This window comes from Penaeus japonicus, unplaced genomic scaffold, assembly GCF_977035675.1.
Source record: "Penaeus japonicus unplaced genomic scaffold, GWHDUDI00000001_assembly GWHDUDI00000011, whole genome shotgun sequence".
Lineage (NCBI taxonomy): Eukaryota > Metazoa > Arthropoda > Malacostraca > Decapoda > Penaeidae > Penaeus > Penaeus japonicus.
This window is the reverse complement of record NW_028234413.1, coordinates 16,305,224-16,327,723: the sequence shown is the minus strand read 5'-3', so window position 1 is coordinate 16,327,723 and position 22,500 is coordinate 16,305,224. Positions and strand designations below refer to the sequence as shown.

Genomic DNA, 22,500 nt, shown 5'->3' with positions numbered 1-22,500 from the left:
GGAATTCGTTGAGCGCTCCGGAGCGTCAAGGGCTTTGCTTCGATATTCTCCTCTCACTTTCTCACTCTCCCCCTCCCTCTCCCTCTCCCCCTCTTCCTCTCCCTCTCCCCCTCTTCCTCTCCCTCTCCGTCTCCTCCTCTCTTGGTCTCTCAGTCCCGCCTCCAGATACAATTAGCAGGTGAGTATATAACCACTTTTGTTTCGTAAATCTTCATCAAATTTCACATCTAGCCACATGAGATACAATTTTTTTTTATTAATAGCTTTACGAGCATTGTTTCCATTGGATTAATTACCTCTGACGTCACCCGATTGCGTTTCTGGAACGGGAATGCGGAATTGCGCTCTGATTCGCGCTTTGAATACTTCAGGTCGGGGTGAATCAGGATTCCCATTCCTAGATCCAATTATTGTAGATCTAGTCATTGTCGAAGACCATCATTTCGCTTCTCGACGGTATTTCTGTTTTATTTTTCGTTCTGCAGCTGGCATTTTGCTTTGATGAAATGCGAAACTTGAAGGGAAGAACTGAATGGAAGGGAAATATTTCGTTTGTGTGTGTTTAATTGATTGTGTTTAACTGACCTGAAATTAAAGGGAATTTTTGAATGGGAGGGGAATATTTTCTTTGCATGGTGTATTTGAATGAGTGTGAATATCTTCTATGAAATTGAAGGGGAAATTTCAGTGGAAGATTTTTTTTTCTTTTTTTTTTCGATGGTCTGATGTGCAAATGTGAATGTGATTATTTTAGTTTTTTTTTTTCTTATAAAAGCTGTTTATTGCTATTGTAGGTAAATTGAGATTAGCCGTTACTTATGTTATGGTAATCATTGAAGAATGAAAATGTTAAATCCACTGAAATTTGGATAGATTAGATTTAAATAAAAATGTGTTTCTATTGCCTGCTGCATCGTTTATGATTAATTGATGAAGCACGTGTGATTTTTCTAGTTTACGCTTTTTATCATCAATCACCGTTATCATTGACATCAAATGGCGTCATGATCACGGATTGTTCATGCAGAGAGCGCAGTTTCCAGGCCAGGTTGATTAATTGTTGGCTGGTCGCTGAAAGGTTTCATGATGTCGATTGCAAATTACTGTTCGTTTTGTGTTAAGATACGTCATTCTACTTGTTTTATGCTTAACACCATCTTATCTAATGCATACGTATATATATATTCAGCGTGTACATACGACTTGTATGTATGTAAATATAAATTTAGGTGTGTGTGTATGTGTGTGCGAACGTGCGTACGTGCAATCAATCATTAATTCAAGCATCCAATTATTTGCTATGTATAGGCTAACTAATAGATAGTCAGTGCATGAAAAAGGTTACTATCTATCTTAGTTCATAGCTGCTTCAAATCTTGAAATATTGGTATTGATTATGCTAATGAAATTGATAAGAGTGGAATGGACAGAATAACTAAAACTCACTATTTCAGATACATTCACTAGAAAGTTCTTTATATTTTGTTGCTAGTGAAAATGATAACATTTCGCGTTTAATTCGGTGGGTTTATCGCAGTGTGGAAAAATGTGGAAGAAATTGTCTGCACATTTGTTTTACAGTTTGTAATAAATGCATATATAGGTCCTTGATTTGTATAATAACAGATGATAATATAGATAGCAAAATCACCGCTCAACACCTTACGTTCTGCACCGTGTAAAATAATATTGCAACACAGCTAATTAGAATTGTTGTTGTAGGTCACAGGTGTTTCATCGACAGTGAAACTGGCTGTTAACGTAGAGGGATATTTATTTTTATTTTTGTACTTTGTTTTGGTTTAGGATGAAATATTGATTAACGTTTAGACGAAACAGTCTCTAATATTATTATCATTATTGTTTTATGCTTTCACAATCAGCAACATCATCATCATAGCCACTTGTGCTGCCATGCATATCATCCGTATCGCCGTTCTCATCATTCGTTACTACCATCTTTGCAATCATAATCACTATATCTGAGTATCCCAAAGGCAATTCTATCACAGTCGTTGTAAATCAATTTCAGAGGTTCAAACTGCTGTACCAAAGGGAGGACTTGCATTTTGTAGGGAATAATTATCTTGTTTACTACGTCACAGGTGCATGTTGCAGACTGGATGGGTCATTAAGGTTCATGACTGTCAAGGCGTAATGTCTCATGTTTCGATTGATGGTGAATTGAACTATGTGAGAAAGAGGAAGAACGCAATAGCAGAGGAATATGCATATGTACATAATACGCGTGCGCATGTGTGTATGAGTGAGTGAGTGGGTGAGTGAAACAGTTTGTGAATGTGTGAGAGTGGGAATAATAGATACACTGATGTATGTTTGCATTACCGCAGATAAACATTCTTTCAGAAATTGTTCAAAAAGAATCTACAGATCTTACCCGCATGCGGTGCCAAACAAAGAGTGAATTAGTGTTGATGGCTCTACACACGGTTTCGGTTAGGGTGATTAATATAATAGGGAAAAGGGGAAGGGTACGCCAGGTAAAAGGGAAAAGGTATACAAGTAGAGCAGACGGGTACAAATATAGGGGAAGAGACTACAGATAAAGGGCAGACGGAAAGGGGGTGAGAGATAAAAAGCATGAATGGGCAAGCAGGGTAAAGAGGATAAGAGAGGGAGACACATGAAACAAAAGTAAAGGAATACAAGAGCAGACACACTCCAGGGGAAGGGCATAAGGCCAAGGGACCGATGGATAGAGGAAAAGAAACAAGGGAAGAAGGAAAGACAGAGAAATTGATAAAAAAGGCATATGGTAAATTAGGGGAAGGGGCTGTGTAGAGGGAGCGAAAGTAACAAGGAGGGGGAGGGGGAGGGGGAACGGGAGTGAAAATAACATGGAAGAGGAGGGTGGGAGGGGGAGCGAAAGTAACAAGGAGGGGGGGGGGGAGCGGGAGCGATAGTAACAAGAAGGAGGGGAGAGGGAGGGGGAACGGGAGTGAAAATAACATGGAAGAGGAGGGGGGAGGGGGAGCGAAAGTAACTAGAAGGAAAGGGTGGGGAGGTTGGTGGGGGAGCAAAAGTAACAAGCAGGAGGGGGGTGAGGGGGGAGGGAGAGCGAAAGTAACAAGAAGGAAGCGGGAGGGGGAGGGGAAAGAGACGAGTGGAAAGGAGAGATAACAAGCCGTGATGGCGAGTGATTAACGTAATTACGGAATATATCGTTGATAATGGGTCGGAAGAGGAAGGGAGGGGGGGGAGGGGGAGGGGAGGGGTGGCGTGAAGGATGGGAGGGGGAGGTTGGAGAAGAAAATGGGGGCGAGAGGGAGAAGGATAGATAAGAAAGATGTATAAAAAGAGAGAGGATAGGAGGAGAAGGAATGTATGATATCGGAATTTATGGATGAAGAATAGAAAATAGATAAAGCTAAAGGAGGCGAAAGGGAAGGAAAGTAAGTAGGGAGAACAGAAAGAAAATACGAGGAGAAACTGAAGAGAAATGTCAAGAGATGTATGGAAGATGTAGATTACAAAGCAAATTACAAAGGGACAAATGGGAAAACATAAGAACAACAACGAAGAAATGAATTAATATAAAAAGGAAAAAAAAGGATGAAGAAGAAGGACGGAGCAAGCAGTCAGTCATCACTCAGAATAACAATGAACTGACAGATGAATGGATTGGGACAGGGGCACGTGCAGGTGAGGGAGTGTGTACGTATGCGTGGGTATGTCTGTGTATGCAAGTGTGCGTGTTGTAGATTAGTTATTGCACGTGTTAGCAATATACTAGTGATAACCAATGCGTGTGTGTTTTTTTTATTTGTGTGTAATGTTTATTTATTACGTGCTAGTAGTTATCAGTGGGTGTATGCTATTTATATACTGCATATTGTGCTACTAATGCAGCAGCAATATGTTTGTGAATATCGGTGTGTTCCTGTGTGTGTTTCTTCGTAGAATATATATGCACGTATACACGATTTTGTGTACGTGCAAATATATGTGTATGATTATGTAGATGTGTAGGCGTGTTTAGGTTCAGAAGATTGGCAGAGAGCCGCGAAGGTGTAGCTTACGCAAATGACGTCGCAGCTGTTTCTATTCGCCGCGAAACTTGGCATTCTGGAGCGCTTCCAGATATTGGCACTCGTCTGAAACGTATCCAGATATCGGTATCCCCGGTACAGGAGGTTTGAATAAGACTTGCGATTTTGCTCTCTTTTTATCTCTAGGCTGTCTATTTAATTACCCCCTTTTCATCTCGTCTGGTTCCTCTGTGCCTAGACGAGTATTTAGATTATTAGAATAAAAAAAAAAAAATTACCAAGCACAGCATTTTTAACGGCTGTTTTATTTTATTTATATATGTATTTTTTTGAAGATTCCTGAAGCTATGCTAACGATATGCAAATAACGAAGTATAGAATTCGGATTTCAAGGAGTGTGGAGCGCCTTTCCTCGTGTAATAAGACGGTATCTTTGAGGTGAGAGTGTGAGGAAGAGAGATAGTGCGAGGGAGAGAAAGAAAGAAAGTGCGAGAAAGAGAGAGAGGGCGTGACAGCGAGAAATTGAGAGTGAGTAAAGGTAAGAATAAGTGTTTGTACAAGTCCGAGTGAAACTGAGAGAAAAGAGAGAAGGGGGGATGTGTACATAGTGTATACATTTACAAAGTGCACTTGAGTGTCATTGAGAAAAGGCTTAACAAATAGGAAAATGTATAACAGTTTATTTATTTACCTCCTGTTTTCCGCGAAATATTTTGGATGTTAATAATATAAACAAACCAACAAGCAAGCGGAAAACACGAAAGGCTTTGCAACACACGATCAAAGAAAACTATTTTTGCTATTTTTTCAGTGATAAGAAGTATTCTCAATATTATGACAGTACCCTGAATAAGTGTTTTTATGTTCAGTGTTTGTTTTATATCTGCAAATCTCTGGTTGAGTTCGTTTGTTCGTTTGTTTGTTTGTTTGTTTTTGCCTGTATTTATTTTGTATTTATGGCATCATCATTTTCGTCACATCGTCACCTGTCTTTATCGTCAGTTTCATCATCATTACTATCAATATCACTGCCATCACCATCATTAGCATCTTGTCATCATCATTATCATCATTCCCCTCATTATCACCATCGTTATTCCCCTCATCATCATGTATCACCTAATTCTCTCTCCCGGAAGATCTCACTTCCCCCTCTCCTCCCTTCACCCAAACCCTTGAGTGTGTGTGTTTGTGTTTGTGTTTGTGTTGATAGGGGAGGGGAGGGGGGGAGGGTAGACACAAATGCAACAATTTGATTGGCGGGTTGAATATTCCTTGCTGTTTCAGTTGCTCAATGCGGGGATCTGCCTGACGCGTGGCTGATACGCCATGTCTTCGTTATGCGTGTTTTTTTCTCTTTTTTGAGTTTTTCATTTTATTATTTTTTTCCTGTTTATTTATTTCTGTGTTTCTTTATTTTTGTGATATTTTCTAAAATGGATTTTCGTATTTATTTATTCCTCATTCTGTGTTGCGCTTTATTTAAGCTCTCTTTCTCTCTCTCTCTCTTTCTCTCACTCTTTCTCATTCTCTCTTCCCCCTTCCCTCTCCCTTCCTTTCCCTCTCCCTCTCCCTCTCCCTCTCCCTCCCTCCCCCTTTCTCCCTTACTAAGGACTAATTTGATAAGCATTTTGGTTACGGTAAAAACGAATACCGAGGAAGCCGAGGAAAAAAACAACAACGAAGCGCAGATAGGCCTAAAAGTTTCCCTACGTGAGCCAATCAATCCCCACCCCCAACGTAGGTTATGCATCACGCACCCCTCCCCCCCTTAGTTCCCCCCTTTGTGATATCCGTGGGTGTGGCTGTAGAGGGGGGAGAGGGAGATAGGGAAGAGAGGGGAAGAGCAAAGAGTGACAAGAGAGACAGAGCAAAGAAGAAGGAAAGGCAAGAATGATTTATAGAGACGAGGACGTAGAGGAAAGACTAACGTTGATATAAGGGGGGAGAAAAGAAATAGGGCGAAATGAGAATGATGTGTGGTAATAGAGAAAGTCAAGGGAGAAGGAGGGGGGAGAGAGAGAGAGAAAGAGAGAGAGGTGCGCACATACAAACGCACACGCACTCATATTCACACACACACTCACTCTCACTCCCACACCCACATCCACACTCACTCTCACACCTACGCTCACACCCACATTCCCACCCACATTCCCACTCATACTCATTCTCATACACACATACTCATACTCATACTCTTACTCACGCTCACACTCATACTCATACGCACGCTCATACGCACGCTCATACTTATACTCATTCTTACGGTCATACTCATACTCACGCTCATACTTATACTCACGCTCACACTCACGCTCACACTTTGTATTCAGAACATAAAATAATATCAATACAAAGAAAGAAACCCAGAGATCCTCCATTTCCTAACTCAGTGCGAAGACTAATTCTTTTCGGAGGAAACTTTCCCGCCCTCCTTAAAATGATCAAAGTCTTAAGTTTAAAGGGGAAACTTGAATAGAAAAGTAGAAACAAAATCAAGCTCGAGTCAGATTTTTTCTTTTTTTCTTTTTTTTTCCTTCTGCTTTTTCTTATTTTAGTTACGGCAAATGTAAAACGGAAAATTAATGCTGAGTGAGATATGTGTATTATTGTGCGTGGTTGCGGATGCGGATGCTAATATCTTCTGTTGTGTTATGTGTATTATCATCATCCTTTTTAGATTACAAATTAATTTGGACGACATGTAACCTACACGCACGCACGCAATCCCCTCCTCAACACACACACACGTACACGCAATATCCACACGCACCCGCATATACAAATAACTGTGATCGTGTTTCTATATGTACATACATATCTACAAGCTTTCGAAACAAACAAACAATTCACTCTCCACTTCACTTCACGTTCCACAACAACCGGAAATATACTCCACGGAACTGTCACTCCAGTTTTCAAAAAAGGTATCCGATTCCCTTTTTCAGCGTGTCCGATACTTAAAGGAATCGGAATCGAACGCCATTTGAATCGGATAAGTTTGCATCAGAATCACATTTCCTTTTCAGATTAAGGTCAGACTCCTTTCAGCGTTGTTGGAGTAGGTGCATTTTATATGATCATGTTATCGTTTATTTATGTCTGCGTTTGATTTCACTTTATTTTGCATTTCATCAGTTTTTCGGTTTCTCTATCTTTCATTTCAGTTTCGTTTCATTTTATGGATTTTTTTCTTCTTCTCCATCTCATTCTTCCCCTTTTCCTTATCTTTATCCTCCTCATCCTTCTTTTACTTATACATTTCCTCTTTCTCCTCCTGGTTCTCCTTTTCCATCTCTTTATTCTCCTTCTTCTTCTCATATTTATCCTTTTCCTTTTTTTCTTCTCCCCTCTTTCTTCTTATTCTTATCCATATCCTTATCCTTATCCTCATCCTCATCCTTCTTTTTTCCTTCATCTCCTTCTTCTCCTCTTCCTTCTCCTTCTTCTCCTCTTCCTTCTCCTCCTCCTCCCCCCTCCTCCCTCCTCCTCCTCCTCCTCCTCCTCCTCCTCCTCCTCCTCCTCCTCCTCTTCCTCCTCCTCTCTCTCCTCCTCCACCCTCCTCCTCCTCCTTTTTCATCTCCTTGTCTTCCTTCTCCCTTTTCGTCTCCTTTTTCTTCTTCTTTCCCTATTCCTCCTCCTCTTCCTCCTCCTCCTCTTCCTCCTCCTCTTCCTCCTCCTCTTCCTCCTCCTCCTCCTCTTCCTCCTCCTCCTCTTCCTCCTCCTCCTTCCCTCTCCATCTTCTCCACCCCCTCCTCCCCACTCCCAACACGGACTCTTCCAGAAGTTACGCGCAAAGCCATTTATTCCCCGGGCGAGAAGCATTCGTCTTCGTCTTAAGAAATCGGGGGACGAATATCTGGTTCCGTGATGACGTCACACGAATCTGCATGAACGACCTCTTATTTGGCATCGTAAGGATTAGCTAAGTGTGAACCCGTGACCTTTTTCATGGCTAACTTGATGCGAACTAGTGACGCCATTGTGACTATCTTGACGTGGACTTGTGACGTCAACATGGTTGGTCTGGCATGAAATCGTGACAATTGTATATGACATAGTGTAGTGACGTCGTCGGCATTATGTTCGCCATGGGGTGAACCTATGACGTCATATTTTGTTAGTATTACGTAAGCTCGTGATGCTCGGCGCATAACCTGTAACTATCTGACCCGAAATGGTGCATGTCGTTTGCGTAGGGACAACGAGAAACATTTCAGTTATGAATGTTGGTCTGTATGTATCCTCTCCTCTCTCCTTCTCTCTCTTCTCTCTTTTCTCTCTTCTATCTTTTCACCCCTCTCTCCTCTATCTTCTCTTCTCTCCTTTATCCTCTCTTCTATTTCTTCTCTCCCCTCACCTCTCTCACCTATATTCTCTTATCTCTTCTCATCTCTCTCTCTCTCTCTCTCTCTCTCTCTCTCTCTCTCTCTCTCTCTCTCTCTCTCTCTCATTCGTGTTCCGGCATTGTCCTATCTAGGTTGAGAGGGAATGCTAAAAATAAAGCTATCAGATTTGCAATCGTTGCAGTGGAGAGAGGATACCGGACGGGAATGCAAGAGGTGAAAAGGGAGGGTGTTGCAACTGAAGGTGTTGCATTTTCATCCTGGCTTTATTCTGCCACTTCTTGAGATGAAGGTGGGAATCGGCTCAGGGATTGCGTTTTGGGATGATCATCTTCATCGTCATTTATCTTCCATTATCCTCCTTCCTCCTCCTCTTCATTCCTTCTCTCTTCTCCTCCCGCTCCCCTTCTCCCCCACCTCCTCCTCCTCCTCCGTCTCATCCTTCCATCCCCTCTATTTCATCTTTTCCTCCTCCTCCTCCTCCTCCTCCTCCTCCTCCTCTCTACCCTTTCACATTCGACAACAGCCAATAGGCATCCAAGCTAACAAGGCGGGCCCGGAGATGAGCCCACTGGATATTGCATCGTGTTGTGTGCAATGTTGCTATCCGTTTTCCTTGCACATATTAACCTATTCAATGGGAGTGAATTGCAGCGCCTTGGAAATGAGATTGTATTTTTTTCGGGTTGATGTGGAATTCTTGTGTGATTGAGTACGTTCGTGTGTTTGTATGATTTAATTGTGTACGGATATATCACCGAGTGCATGATTGTGCATGATCCTCATTAGAGATTATTTAGACTGATTCTACTATATTATTAATTAAGTGCTAACGTTTTACGTAGATCATCATCACCGTTCTCTTTTTCTTTCTCCCTTGCTTCTTGTTTCTCTATTCTATTTCCATTTCCTTTATTTCTATTCTCCTTCCCTCCCTTCTCCACTCTCTTTTCCTGGCTCTCTTCCTCTCTCTTCTTCGCTTCTGATAGACTCTTCGTTCTCTCTCGTCTCTCTCCTCTTCTTCTTTCTCTCTCTCTCTTTGCTCTCTTCTTTGTTGCGCCTTTAAGTCTCGTTCTTCTTCCTCTCTCTACTCTCTCATCGCTCGCCTCTTCTCTCTCTCTCTTCTCTCTCTCTCTCTCTCTCACCATCTCCTACTCTCTCCTCTCCTCCCTTCTCTCTCTTCTCTCTCTTTTTTTTTTTCGCCTCTTCCTCCTCTCTTCATTCTCTTCCTCTTTCTTCTTCCCCTCCCCTCCTCCCTTTTCTCTTTCTGAGCATGCACCGATTCTCTCCTCTTCCCTAACATGGAGCACCTCTGTTCCTCTTTTCCGTTTGTACTATCAAGCTGTGAGTTTCATGAAGCAGCGGGGCCAACATTTGGTCCATTGATGACGCAACTTAAACTCAACGTGGGAGGAGTAGGCCAGTCGATTAGCCTCATAAGTAGCACACTTTTGGGGAGCGCAACTTAAACCTCCTGCCGGGAATGAGTTCTGTAATGGTTGCAACAGCACTTCGACTGGTTTACACAAGACATTTGCCTTTATTACCCGGGTCTATAGTAACACTGGCACATTGCCGACACAATTTTTTTGCTATTAGCTGCAAGCGAGCGAATGCAAGTCACAACTATCATTAGATGAGGGCAGAATGTATGTGTATTATTTAAGCGAGCAAGAGACACTTTTCTTAGTGAGATTGGAATTTGATTCCCTTGAATGCTTTTGTTGCTTTCCGGTTTGGATGCTTATTGAAAACATGATATCTGATGCTTTTTACATTTTTGATCTCTTGTCCCTGAAATGAGAGTTGAAGGAGCATGTATTTTTTCCCATGCTTATGTACTCTCAGGCGCGAGAGAGCCTCTATCCGAGTCTGGAAAGCCTGCCCCAATTCGGTACAACAAAAAACAGGACCTCTCCCTACGGGATCCCCTGTGATACACACACACACACACACACACACACACACACACACACACACACACACACACACACACACACACACACACACACACACACACACACACACCTTTCCGTTCCCTCATTCTTTCTCACTTTATTTTTTGTGTTTTACTTTTTTTTTGTTTTTCTCTTTTCATCAAGTAAACCAAAAACCGTGTTTTCTCTCGAACATCTTCGATAGATGCCTTCAGGTAAGTGATATATATTATACTGAGAGGGATTGGGGAGATAGGAGACGACGGCAGTAAAGAGAGGGAATGCTGAAAGGAAGAGAGAGGAGAGGGTAAAGGGGAAAGGAGAGAGAGGAGAGGAGAGAGTGTAAAAGGAAGAGAGAGGAGAGTGTAAAGGGGAAAGGAGAGAGAGGAGAGGAGAAGAGAGTGTAAAAGGGAATGGAGAGAGGGAAGAGGAGAGGGGAAAGGGGAAGGGAGAGAGAGGAGAGGAGTAGAAAGTGTAAAAGGGAATGGAGAGAGGGAAGAGGAGAGGGGAAAGGGGAGGGGAGAGGGGAAAGGAGAGAGAGAGAGAGAAGAGTGGAACTGTGAAGGGAAAGAGCGGAGAGGAGAGAAGAGGGGAAAGGGAAATGAAGAGATAAGAGAAGGAAAGAAAGAGGATGAGATAGATAGAGAAAGGGAGAAAGACAAGTGTTTTATTGCTATTGTATAATGATGTTAGAAAGTAGTTTTAAAAAACGTTTTAGAAATGTGATCATCACTAAAAGGACATTTAAAAAGAGAAAATAAAAGGATAAATTTTGAGAGTGTCTCGTTAAAAGAAAGTGAATGACGGATCTTAGAAGATGATTATAAACTTCTGCACGAGTGTTAAGTGCAGTTAACACGACGCCGCCGTTAGTCCGTGACAGAAAAATGTGAATTCTCCATTTTATTTTCTCTTTTCCTGTTCCTCTTCCTCCTCTTCTTCTTCCTCCCTTCTCCTTACTCCTCCTCTTCCTCCTTCTCCCTCTTCCTACCTTTCTCCTCCTCCTTCCTACCCTCCTCCTCCTCCTTTTCCTCCTCCTCCTCCTCCTCCTCCTCCTCCTTCCTACCTTCCTCTTCCTCCTCCTTCCTACCTTCCTCCTCCTCCTCCTTCTCCTTCCTATCTTCCTCCTCCTCCTCTTCCTCCTACCTTCCTCCATCTCCTCCTCCTCCTCTTCCTCTTCCTCCATCCCTTCCTCTTTTCTTCTTCCTTCTACTCCTCCTCCTCTCCTCCTTCCTCTCTACCTCCTCCTCCTCCTTTCCTCCTCCTCCTTCCTGCCTTCCCTCTCTTCCTATCTTCCTCCTCCTTCCTCCTCCTCCTCCTCCTCCTCCTCCTCCTCCTCTTCCACATTCATTTTTTTTTTCTCTCTCTCGAGTTGCATGAGCAACTCGAGAGAGAGCATGAATATTAATATTGCCAAGTTATGAAAAGGATGTAATTTCACCTCTCTATACACACACACACACACACACGCGCACACACACACACACACACACACACACACACACACACACACACACACACACACACACACACACACACACACACACACACACACACACACACACACACGATGTTTCATTTCCTCTTCATCTCCCGGACTCCCATAGTGGGCGTGTGATCCGCCCACTGCTTGTATCCGGGATTTACAACCTTGGTTGACCTAATATCCGCCGTCTCGGGAGCGGAGAGCCGGTGTTCTGGCTTTAATCGGCCGTTTTGCAGGAAGGTTTTTTGGGGGCTAATTTTTGTTTGTTGTACTTGTTTGTGTGTTTTTTTATTATTATTATTTTGGGATTCACTGAAATTGTATTCTAGGTGTGATTAATGAGATTTTAGTGTGTATTTTTGCTATTTTTTATTTATATCCGTTCCCCTTTTGTTTCAGGCCCATATTGCTACTTTTCATCAACACTACCCACTCCCTCCTCCTGAAATTTTTCATCAGAGCAATATTGCCTTCTCGTTGCAATTCTGTTGCATTTTTTTTTATTATAAACGCTTTGTTTCCCCCCTTTGTTTCAAGCTAAAAAGATAACAACAGGATAATTATCCCCCCGTCACTTCAAGTCTGCTCCATTTTATTATATCAATTTACTTCACCAATTCCTCGATTTTAATCAAATTTAATCAGTTTTACTGTTATTCATATCACTTCATCCAATCGACCTATTGCAATAATGTTATTTTTTTCTCGTTGCAGGCGTGGGCAGTAATCGAGAAAATGGTCAGCAGGGCGGACCCATGCGTCGCTCCTTCTCGAAGTCAGCCTCTGACCTCCTCAACCGATCGAGAACGGGATCAGGGGAGAGGTAGGGGGGACTGCGCTAGTGCTGGGCTCTTTGGGGTTGACTCTATTTGGTTAATTCTGTTTGGTGTTTGTGTGGTTTGTGGGGATTCCTGTGCCTAGTTTTTTTTAGATTTTTTTTCTTTCGCTTTCTCTTTTATTAGTATTTTTAAACTGGTTCTTTCTCTCCCTCAGATTCGTTCCTTTCTTTTCTTGTTTTCTTTTTTCTACCCCCCACCCTCTCTCTCTCTATCTATCTGTCTATCTATCTATCTATCTATCTGTCTCTCTCTTTCTCTTTCTCTTTCTCTCTCTCTCTTTCTCTTTCTCTCTCTTTCTCTTTCTCTCTTTCTCTCTCTTTCTCTCTCTCTCTCTCTCTCTCTCTCTCTCTCTCTCTCTCTCTCTCTCTCTCTCTCTCTCTCTCTCTCTCTCTCTCTCTCTCTCTCTCTCTCTCTCTGTTTTATCCTTCTGTTTCTCTTCCCACTTTATCGCTCTCCTCATCTATCTTTTTCTCTTCCCTTTGCTGATATCACTGCATGACTTTTTTGGTCTACGGTGATCGCTTCGGTTTTGCATTTGCAAGATTGCTATGCATGATTTAACCCTTATTGGATATCAGACCTTTTCTTTATTTCTGAAATATTCATTCCACTTTAATCAAGCATTTGGTATTGCATCACATCAATGATTGCAATATAATCAAATCGAATAACATTGCAGTTACAATTAGTGCAGCCATTAGCCATGTATCATTTTAAGCGTTTTGTGCAATATGTTTACACTTGTAGTATTTTTTTCTTCTATGCTTTTTAACTGAACTGTTCTCTGTAGTATATGCTTTATTCATTGCTGTGATTTGATCTGGAACTGAAAATTCTTTTCTTTATCTTCTTCATTTTCATTTCTTGTTTTTTCTATCCTCCCCCCTCTTCCTTTTCTTACTTTATTTCCTCCTCCCTCTCCCTCTCTTCCTCTCTTCGTCTTCCTCTTCCCTACCCCCTTCTTTTTTCACTTCCTTCCTTCTTGTCCTCCTTCTCCTCCTCCTTCCTCTTCTCATCCTCTTCCTCTTCTCATCCTCCTCCTCCCTTTCCTCCTTCCTCTTCCTCTTCCTCCTCCACCTCCTCCTTTTCCTTCTTCCTCCTTCTTCCTCTTCCTCCTCATCCTTATCTTCTACTGTGTTTCTTCCTTTAGACTTCTCTCCTTTTCTCACATTCTTTATCATATCCTTACTGTCATAGATAAAGTTGTAATACTATCATTTTGCCCTTTTTTTCAGTTGTCATTTTTCTGCCTTTGAATTGCTTGCATTCGCTTATTAAGGAAAGGTCGATATTTAATCTCTTCGCTTAAGGAAAATTTAGCATGAGGTTTCCCGTGAACTCTTAACCTTTGATAATATTTCTTGAGATATGCGTATTTGCATTTTATCGATGATGTATATATGAATTGGTGTATTTAATTAATGTAATATCTAATGGATTTAGACATCGTTTAACATGACATTTTGATTGAAGATTATTGATATGAATGGTAAGTTGCACGTGTATATATATATATATTTGTTTTATGTTTGTTTATTTCATCTGTCGTTGTTGCACCTTTCTTCAGATAAGTATCGTGTTCCTTTTTTCTCATTCCTTTTTATCTTTCGTACAAAGCATGTTGATAAAATCGGTGAAATGCATTATTAGTTGCCAATTACGAAAACTCAATTTTCACCGGTTTCTAAGTGACAAATACACCCTTCTCCATCAATATAATTGTCAAATCATTATAACATACATTCATATAATATCCAATATCCCCCAACATATTTATATTTATTCATTAACGAATCATTTCTATCCGAAAAAGTCCAAATAACTAGATGTGAGGAGCATTTTGTGCGGTTCCGTAAGAGCAGGCTCTTCCGTTCGACCGGATCCCTCCCTCGCCGGGTCAGAAGTCGCTTTCTGTTAGGATCCGCTCGGCCAGGAGGCGGTTTCTGTATTTGCTTTTTCGTTACATGTGTATATACATGTGTGTGTGTGTGTGTATGTGTAAAGATAGATAGATAGATAGATAGATATAATGTATACTTAAATAATGTGTGATTATGTGCGATTCGTTTTTTGTTTCTGCTGATTATTTTTTCCTTATTTTTTTCTATCGATGCATGTGTCTCTCTCTTTCTTTCTCTTCGTATATATTTCTATGATATACCTGTATCGCTGTCTTTCTCCCTCTCCTTTTCCTCTTCTCTTTCCCATTCCTCCCACTCCCTTCCTTTCCCTTCCCCCCTTTTCCCAATTCCCTCTCTCCGTCTCCCTCTCCGTTTCCCTCTCCTGTCCTCTTATCGCATCATTTATTACTCCACCTCTCTTGGCATTATATAACTCCTCGTAATCTGTCAGCGAAGTGTCTGCATTCACTGGAGGTAAATTCGCTCAGTCTGGCAGCTACAACTTCCAGGTATCACATACAGAAGAGAAGACTGGATTCGCCGTTTTCATTCAGTATGATTTTCATTTCGTGATTCTCGGTCCCTCTTTCTGTTCTCACTCTTTTCTCTCTTTTTCTCAACTTTCTCTCTCTTTCTCTTCTCTCTTCTCCTTTTCCCTTTCTCGTCTTTCAAATCTCTCGCTCTTCTCTTCTTTTCTCTTTTTCTTCTCTCTCGCTCTAGTAACAAAGATTATAACTTTTTGTCCTCGTGATTATTATCAGTATTAGCTTTATCATTAACAATCATGGAGACTATGTATGTAATTACTTTCTTTGTCTGTTTATTAAATTACATTATTTTGTTTTGTTAAAGTATAGTCCTTATTATGGAAACTTTCAGCGGGATATTATCTTCTAAAAATAAAGAATTTAAAAGCTTGTGTATTAGCAGCGTCTGAGAAATGTTTGACGCCTTTGTATTACAATGGAATATATGGTATGCCCCCTCCCCCTCTTTTTTCTTCTCTTTTCTTTCTCTTTCTTTTTCGTCTTTCTCTCCTTTCGTTCTTGATGTCGTCTCTTATTTACCTCTCTTTTTTCTCTTCTATTTTCCAGTTCTCCTCCTCTTTCCCTCTTCTGTTCCACCCCTCCTCTTCTTCCGCTTCTCTTCCCTAATTCCTCCGTTCTTCTCACCTCCTCTTTCCTGTTCTTCCTTCCTCTTTCGTCCTCCCATATCCCACCTCCCTCCTTATCTCGGATCTCTCTCTTTCTCTTTCTCTTTCTCTTCTTCTTCTCTCCCTTCCTCTCTCCCTCCCTCCCTCAATCTCTCCCTCCTTCCCTCCCTCTCTCCCTCCGTCTTTCCCTCTCTCCCTTCTATCTTATCTCCTTTTCTCCCTCCCTCCCCTTCTATTTTCCTTTCCTCCCTCCCTCCCTCTCCCACCTTTCCTCCTGTACTCAGTAATCATCATCCTCCTTCCTCCTCCCTCCTCCTCCTCGATCCTCCCTCCTCCTCCTCGATCCTCCCACCTTTCCTCCTCGATCCTCCCACCTTTCCTCCTCGATCCTCCCACCTTTCCTCCTCGATCCTCCCACCTTTCCTCCTGTACTCAGTAATCATCATCCTCCTACCTCCTTCCTCCTCGATCCTCCCACCATTCATCGCAACGAGAGGGGAGAGAGAGAGGACACCCAAGAGGACAGAAGATCAAAGGTCAAAGGTCGACCCTTCAGAGACGAGGATGAATGTTAGGTCATTTCTTTCCCTCTGGATTAAGGCTCGAGTTTACTGCTCATGTAAATTACCTGGGAAGGACATAGCTTCAGGTCCAAATTGCAATGCCGGTTGTAAAAGGAGGGGGAGTTGCGTGGGAATGTGTGTGTGTGCCCGTGCGTGTGGTCTTGCTTGTGTTTGCTTTTGCTGTTTGTATTAGGGAAGGTAGTCATGTTGTATGTGTTTGTATGTGGCTGTCTGGAAATCCGTTATCTATATTTAGACGTGTGTGTGTGTATGTGTGTGTGTAAAGGAAAACCTTGTTTAATACAATACAAATCTATCTAAGCAGTACGACCGGAATGTGACGACTGACGTCTTTATCTTCTCCGTCTCAACTTCAGACTTATACTCGAGAGGGAGGAAAACTTGCCTTCTCTAGCTGAAGAGTCGTACTCGAGTCTCACTCTCGACCCATTTGTCAAACAAAAACTCGAACCTCGGGAGTTTGTTGACTTAGAACATTGACTGAATATATTTTCTCCATTTTCCTCCATTTCCTTCATTTGTTTTGTTAGCTTCTGTTGTACTTTTGCTTTTGCCTTTTTCTACTGCTCATTTTTTGGATTATTTCTATCTGATCAAGTTTTTTTATTTTATCCAGTTTAAAGTTATCTCCATTTTTCTTTCTTATTTTAGTGCCCATGTGTGTGTGTGTGTGTGTGTGTGTGTGTGTGTAAACGTGTATTTTATCACGGGTTCTCGTCCAACTGAAATCGTACAGACAGTCGTGTTCGTGATAGATTTACGCCATCTCAACTGATGAAGCGATAGAAGATCGAATAGAAAACTTGAAGACCAAATCAAAGACAAGGCAAGACGATAAAGACGCTTTTCGCCTGACGTGAAATCATTGCCTTTTTATCTAGTAAAGAAAAGAGTTGAAAGATAGATAGAAAAAGACGAACAGGCCTTTGAAATTGGAATATTGCTTCTTAATCAGCTGGGATGAAGACTGGGCTCTGAGACGTGAGAACCGCCTGTGACGACGTAATTACGAAAGTTTTTTTGTTTTTTCTCTCTCTCTCGGAGGTGGCGTGTGCGTGAAAGAGAGATAACAGAAGAAAAAATAAACAATGAAAGGCGAACGAGAAAAGATGTTTTATTACGTGGAATATATATATTTTTTGGTGCTCTAAATATAGAGACTGGTAGGAGGGAAATAGGAAAAAGCATGTGTGTGGGCTGAATAGCAGTGACTAAAATAAATCAGAAAAGAAAACTTGGTGAAAAAAGAGGAAGAGGAGGAGGTGCATAAGCAGAGAGAAGAGGAGTAAAGGTAATAACGGAGTTGAAATAAATATAACAAGAATAACAGTAAGGAAATATGATAATGATTTTATTTGTTGGCTGATTTGCTTGTTTAATGTTTGAAGAGGGTGAAAGAGAAGGAAAGAAAAGGAAAGATAGGTAGAGAGAGAGAGAGAAAGAAAGAGAAGACAAGAAAGAGAGAAAGGAGAAAATCTGAGGAATGAAAGAGAGTGAGAGACAGAGACGAAGACAGACAGACAGAGAGAGATGAAGGGGGTAACCTTACTATACTGATGAAGGAAGAATAGACGCCAACGAAAGGAAATGGAGAAGAGAGGAAGACTGACAGGTGGAAAAGGAGACAAGGAAATGAAGAGACAAAGTGGATCATTCCCCGAATTGAATTACATGTAATGAATATTTTCTCGTTTGTGAAAATAGATTAACTGGACATCCCGAGAGAGAGGGGGGGAGAGGGAGGCAGGGAGATGGGAAGAGGGGGGGAGAGGGAAGGAGGGAGATGGGGAGAGGGGGGGAGAGGGAAGTAGGGAGATGGGGAGAGGGGGGGAGAGGGAAGTAGGGAGATGGGAAGAGGGAAGGAGGGAGGCAGATGGGGAAAGGGAAGGAGGGAGGCAGATGGGGAAAGGGAAGGAGGGAGGCAGATGGGGAAAGGGAAGGAGGGAGGGAGATGGGGAGAGGGAAGGAGGGAGATGGGGAAAGGGAAGGAGGGAGGCAGATGGGGAAAGGGAAGGAGGGAGGCAGATGGGGAAAGGGAAGGAGGGAGGCAGATGGGGAAAGGGAAGGAGGGAGGCAGATGGGGAAAGGGAAGGAGGGAGGCAGATGGGGAAAGGGAAAGAGAGAGAGAAGGTAGGGGATGTGGAGAGGGAGAAAGGGAGGGAAATGGGGTGAGGGAGAGAGGGGGGGGAAGAGGGAGAGAGAAAGATAAAAGAAAGAGAAAGAAAGAGAGACAAGGGAGTAAGCTGATTGAAAGTAAGCAAAGGCGTTTCTCTTCCTTTTTATTTTTCGCCTTTTATTTTTCATTTTGTCTCGTTATCCGTCGCTGAGGAAGAAGAGGTGGGTGTTGTTTTGAGGCAAATTGCACAAGATTGCAGACTAGGAGTAAGCTGGGATTGCAAAATGACCGTGCGGAACGTGATTTCATGTTGAGGGAGAGTGACATCGAGATTGTAATTTTCCCCTCTTTGTTTTCAAGAAGAAAACGGTGTCGATGAGGCTTGTCAACACTGCGAGGTGGGCGGAGGGAGGTGGGTTCTCTTCTCGGCTCCTGCTGATTTTGCGTTTCTGGATGAGGAGGACGAGGAGTCTCTCTCTTGCATGTGTCGCCTTGTTTCTCTGTCGTTGTTTTTCTTTCTTTAATAGTCTGCATGTGTTTTTGTCTTTCTCCTGTCCAACTTATTATTCCTTCTCTTTCCTTCCTTTTATTCCTTTTCTCGCTCTTCCTTTCCCTCCTTTCCTCCCCCTTTCCTTCCCTCCCTCACCTTATCTTTCCCTTCTCCCCAATTTTCCTTCCTTCCTTCTCACTCTCCTTCTCTTTCCTTCTGTTCCCTCTCCACCCCTCCCTCACCCTCACTCTCTCTCTACTTCCCTTCCTCTCCCTCTCTTTTCTTCCTTTCCTTTCACTCTCATTCTTAACGCACACATTTCAATAGACATGAAAAGATATAACTGTGTCGAAAGAATACTAATTGTTCATAAAATAAATAGGCTTGGAGGAGATTAATTGTTGAAGCTGTTTTGATACTGTCAGTGTGTCACTTAGTGAATTAAAAGCCTTGAATTACGAAGAAACGGAAAACGCAGATTTTCGTTTGTGTGCGATTTTTTTTTTTTTTTCATCTTTTGTGTTTGTTCAGATGATTAAATTGTTTTATAATATATCAACGTTGTGAGAGGAGAAGACGCAGAGAGACATAAGGAAGGACCTCTTCGTTTCGGAAACAGAGACATAGATAAGCAACAGACAGAGTGATATAGAAAGAAGAAAAAAACGTGTCCAAATGATATCCATGATGACCTAGCATCTCGATTTCTTTACAACTTGTGTATCTTTGCATCACGAATTGATTACTCAGAAAAATGTTAAAAGGAAGAAAAATGTAAGCTGGTGAGCCTGTGATATTAGATACATATACCTGTCAGCTGGTAAACTAGTGATAAGGAATAAGATAAGACATTTACTATACTTTGATATGAGGTGAAGATGCATAATAGGTTAATGATGATTGATGGCAATTTAAAAGGCTGGTGTTGATAGTTATTTGAAATGCATTTGGAAATCTTTTAGTTGTGACCAACCTCTGGAGTGCATATTCGCATCGACAATAATAATGAGTATAGTCAACTAGCTCACCACAGTGTAAATTGAATGATAGAACAGGGTTGCAGTCAACAAACATTGTATTTTTTTTTCTGAGCGCTTTGATTGGCTATTATCCGTGCGCTGTGATTGGCTGACATCAATCGTTTTCTTCGTTAATCCTAATTAAAGGGCAAACGGCTAAATTTTACAATATAACGGTCATAATAATCGTCATTTGCTATTTTTGATATTGGGTGAAACAAAGTGATCGCACATATTAGTTCTATAATAGTATTTTTCATTTTTATTTTGTATATGACATCTAATTTATACCTGCGGAAGAAAATAACCGCAGGTACCGCAACTTTCCGAATACACCATCGACTGTCATTTGTTAACCGGAGTAGCAGAATTACAGTCTTGTGATAGAAACTTCACCAAAGCCATGTCATCTTTGAAGAGATAATCATCATTTAACAATCAATTGAATTTTAAAAGATGAAAACGATTCACCATCTTATCATTGATCAATCATCACTTTATGAATATTGACTGTATTTATCACTCCTTTTGACATTTAGCCTCAACGGACTGCCTTTTGAATCTTTTCCTCAGAGTACGATCTCCATATAATGAGGGACGTGTCGCACTCTCTCCTTACGCTGAGTGCAATGAGGAGAAATGCCTTTGGTGAAATAGGAATGTAATTCGAAGAAAGAAAATGGAAGGAGAGGGGAAGAAACGAAGGGAAGTGGGGGAAAAAAGAGGAGGAAGCCATGGATTGAAGGGAAAGGAAATCAAATGATTAGGTGGAATTTGCAGAAGATAAAGGAATAAGAAGAAATTAGGTCATTGTAAGGATGATGGTTGATTCAAATAATGATAATGAAGATAAGATAAAAGGATAGAGAAGGAATGATAAAGAGATGAGGAAGATGATGATGAAGGGAATAACGATAAGGATAACCCGGAAGAACTGATGATAAGAAAAAGTCAATGATGAAGAGGGAAGAATAGTAAAAAAGATGATGATGAGTGAGAATGGGGAACAATCGGTAACAAATTTGAATAGAATAAGAAACATAATATGCGAAGTTATATACATGTAGATGTGCACATGTGTATGTATTCTTGTATGTGCATCTTCACGCTGGTTTTAAGGGATCGTATTCCGTCCCTAATCCCATGTGAGAGTGAGCTTATGGAGCAGATAAGCAAATTTTCGCTTCGGAAATTGGCTGGGGAAAGGAGGCTTCAGAACACAGGCTAGGGAGCGGGATCGGAGACAGAGGAAGTGAAGTAAAATATCACTGGCAGAGACGGAGAAGAGTGAGTGAGAGTGAGAGCGTGGAAGAGTGTGTAAGGGTGTTTGTGTGTGTGTGTGTGTGTGTGTGTGTGTTTAAGAGAGGGAGAGAGGGAGGATGCGTGTATGTGTGTTTGGGTGCGAGTGAGTGAGTGAGTATGTATGTTTCTTTGTCTTAGTGTGTCTGAGACGGAGACGAGAGCGCGTGTGTGTGTATGTGTCTGCGTGTCTACATGCACGTCCGCGTCGTATTTTTCGTGTGGTTACTTATGTCGGCTGCTGCCTTAATGGCGCGGAGTATTGCGTTGGTAGTGGCGTATATAGTGGCTATTACCGAGGCGGAGGAAGCCTTAGAGAGTCCTTTTTTCTTGCTTTTCGTTTCCTTTCGCGGCGCAGGTAAAATTTGTCCCAACATACGAACATCATTAGCATTAGTTGTCAATGTAAACTTGCCGCTTCATGTGGAAGTTTCCGACGCGGGCGATGAATAGTTGTTTTTTTAAAGCATTAAAATTCGACATTTGAATTTCACCCAAAAACGATCTTTCACGAAGACACGCGAAGGTTTCCATCCTTTATCTCCCACTGGCGCTAGGATTTTTTTTTTTTGTTTGTTTCTCTGAACGTTTTGCAAAGTCCATTCGCTTTGTAAAATTCTTTGTTAGGTGGTGAGAGGGTAACTGAATGTATAGAAGATCCTATAGTTTTTTGTGTTTTTTTTTATAGCAGTGTTGTTGATAAGAAATGTTTATTTTTTTCTATATTTTAAAAATATTAACAGTGATTAATTCCGTTGTTTTATATGGAGATTTGGAATAACTTTGAATCTATTTATATAATAGTAATAAAAAGAAATCTGTTATATAAAAGCTTTTAAGGAGAGAAGGTTAATAGAGAACGTTAGATGATAGAGGCAAGAAGGAGTCGTGGTTATAAAAAAAAAAGATTATTCCAAAGTTAAAAAAGTGAGATTATTCCAAAGTTGAAAAGGTTAGGTCTTACCTAAGTGCCAAAGTGCCTTAGCAGGTTTTTTCTTTTTCTTATGTTAAAATCGGAAATGAGTATGGAGAAAAACATATTAGAAAAGGATGAAAATGAAAAATATAAAATTACAATGCAGTAAAATCACCAGGTTTATCTTCTCCGGTTAGCATAATTAGGTTCACTGCTACGGCTGCTGGTATACAATCGGTTAATCCTTTCTCTAATATGACGTAAATAGGTTTAGATTTAATAGGATTCATGGGATTAAATTCACCCATACACCACGTGCAAGGTGAAGAGCCAAAGCTCAATATAATTGACAGTTTAATCCTCGTCTTTATTTTTGATTCATTTAATTAAATCTAATTCAT

At 41.3% G+C, this 22,500-nt stretch overlaps 1 protein-coding gene across 1 annotated transcript in view; it reads left to right on the top strand.

The window, feature by feature from the left end:
* LOC147470967 (uncharacterized) overlaps positions 1 to 22,500 on the top strand; it is a 500,176-nt gene that overhangs the window by 427,018 nt on the left and 50,658 nt on the right. The window contains exon 3 of the mRNA XM_086541419.1: positions 12,497 to 12,605. Coding sequence (XP_086397545.1) covers positions 12,497 to 12,605 — 109 coding nt within the window. The remainder of the gene's footprint in view (positions 1 to 12,496; positions 12,606 to 22,500) is intronic.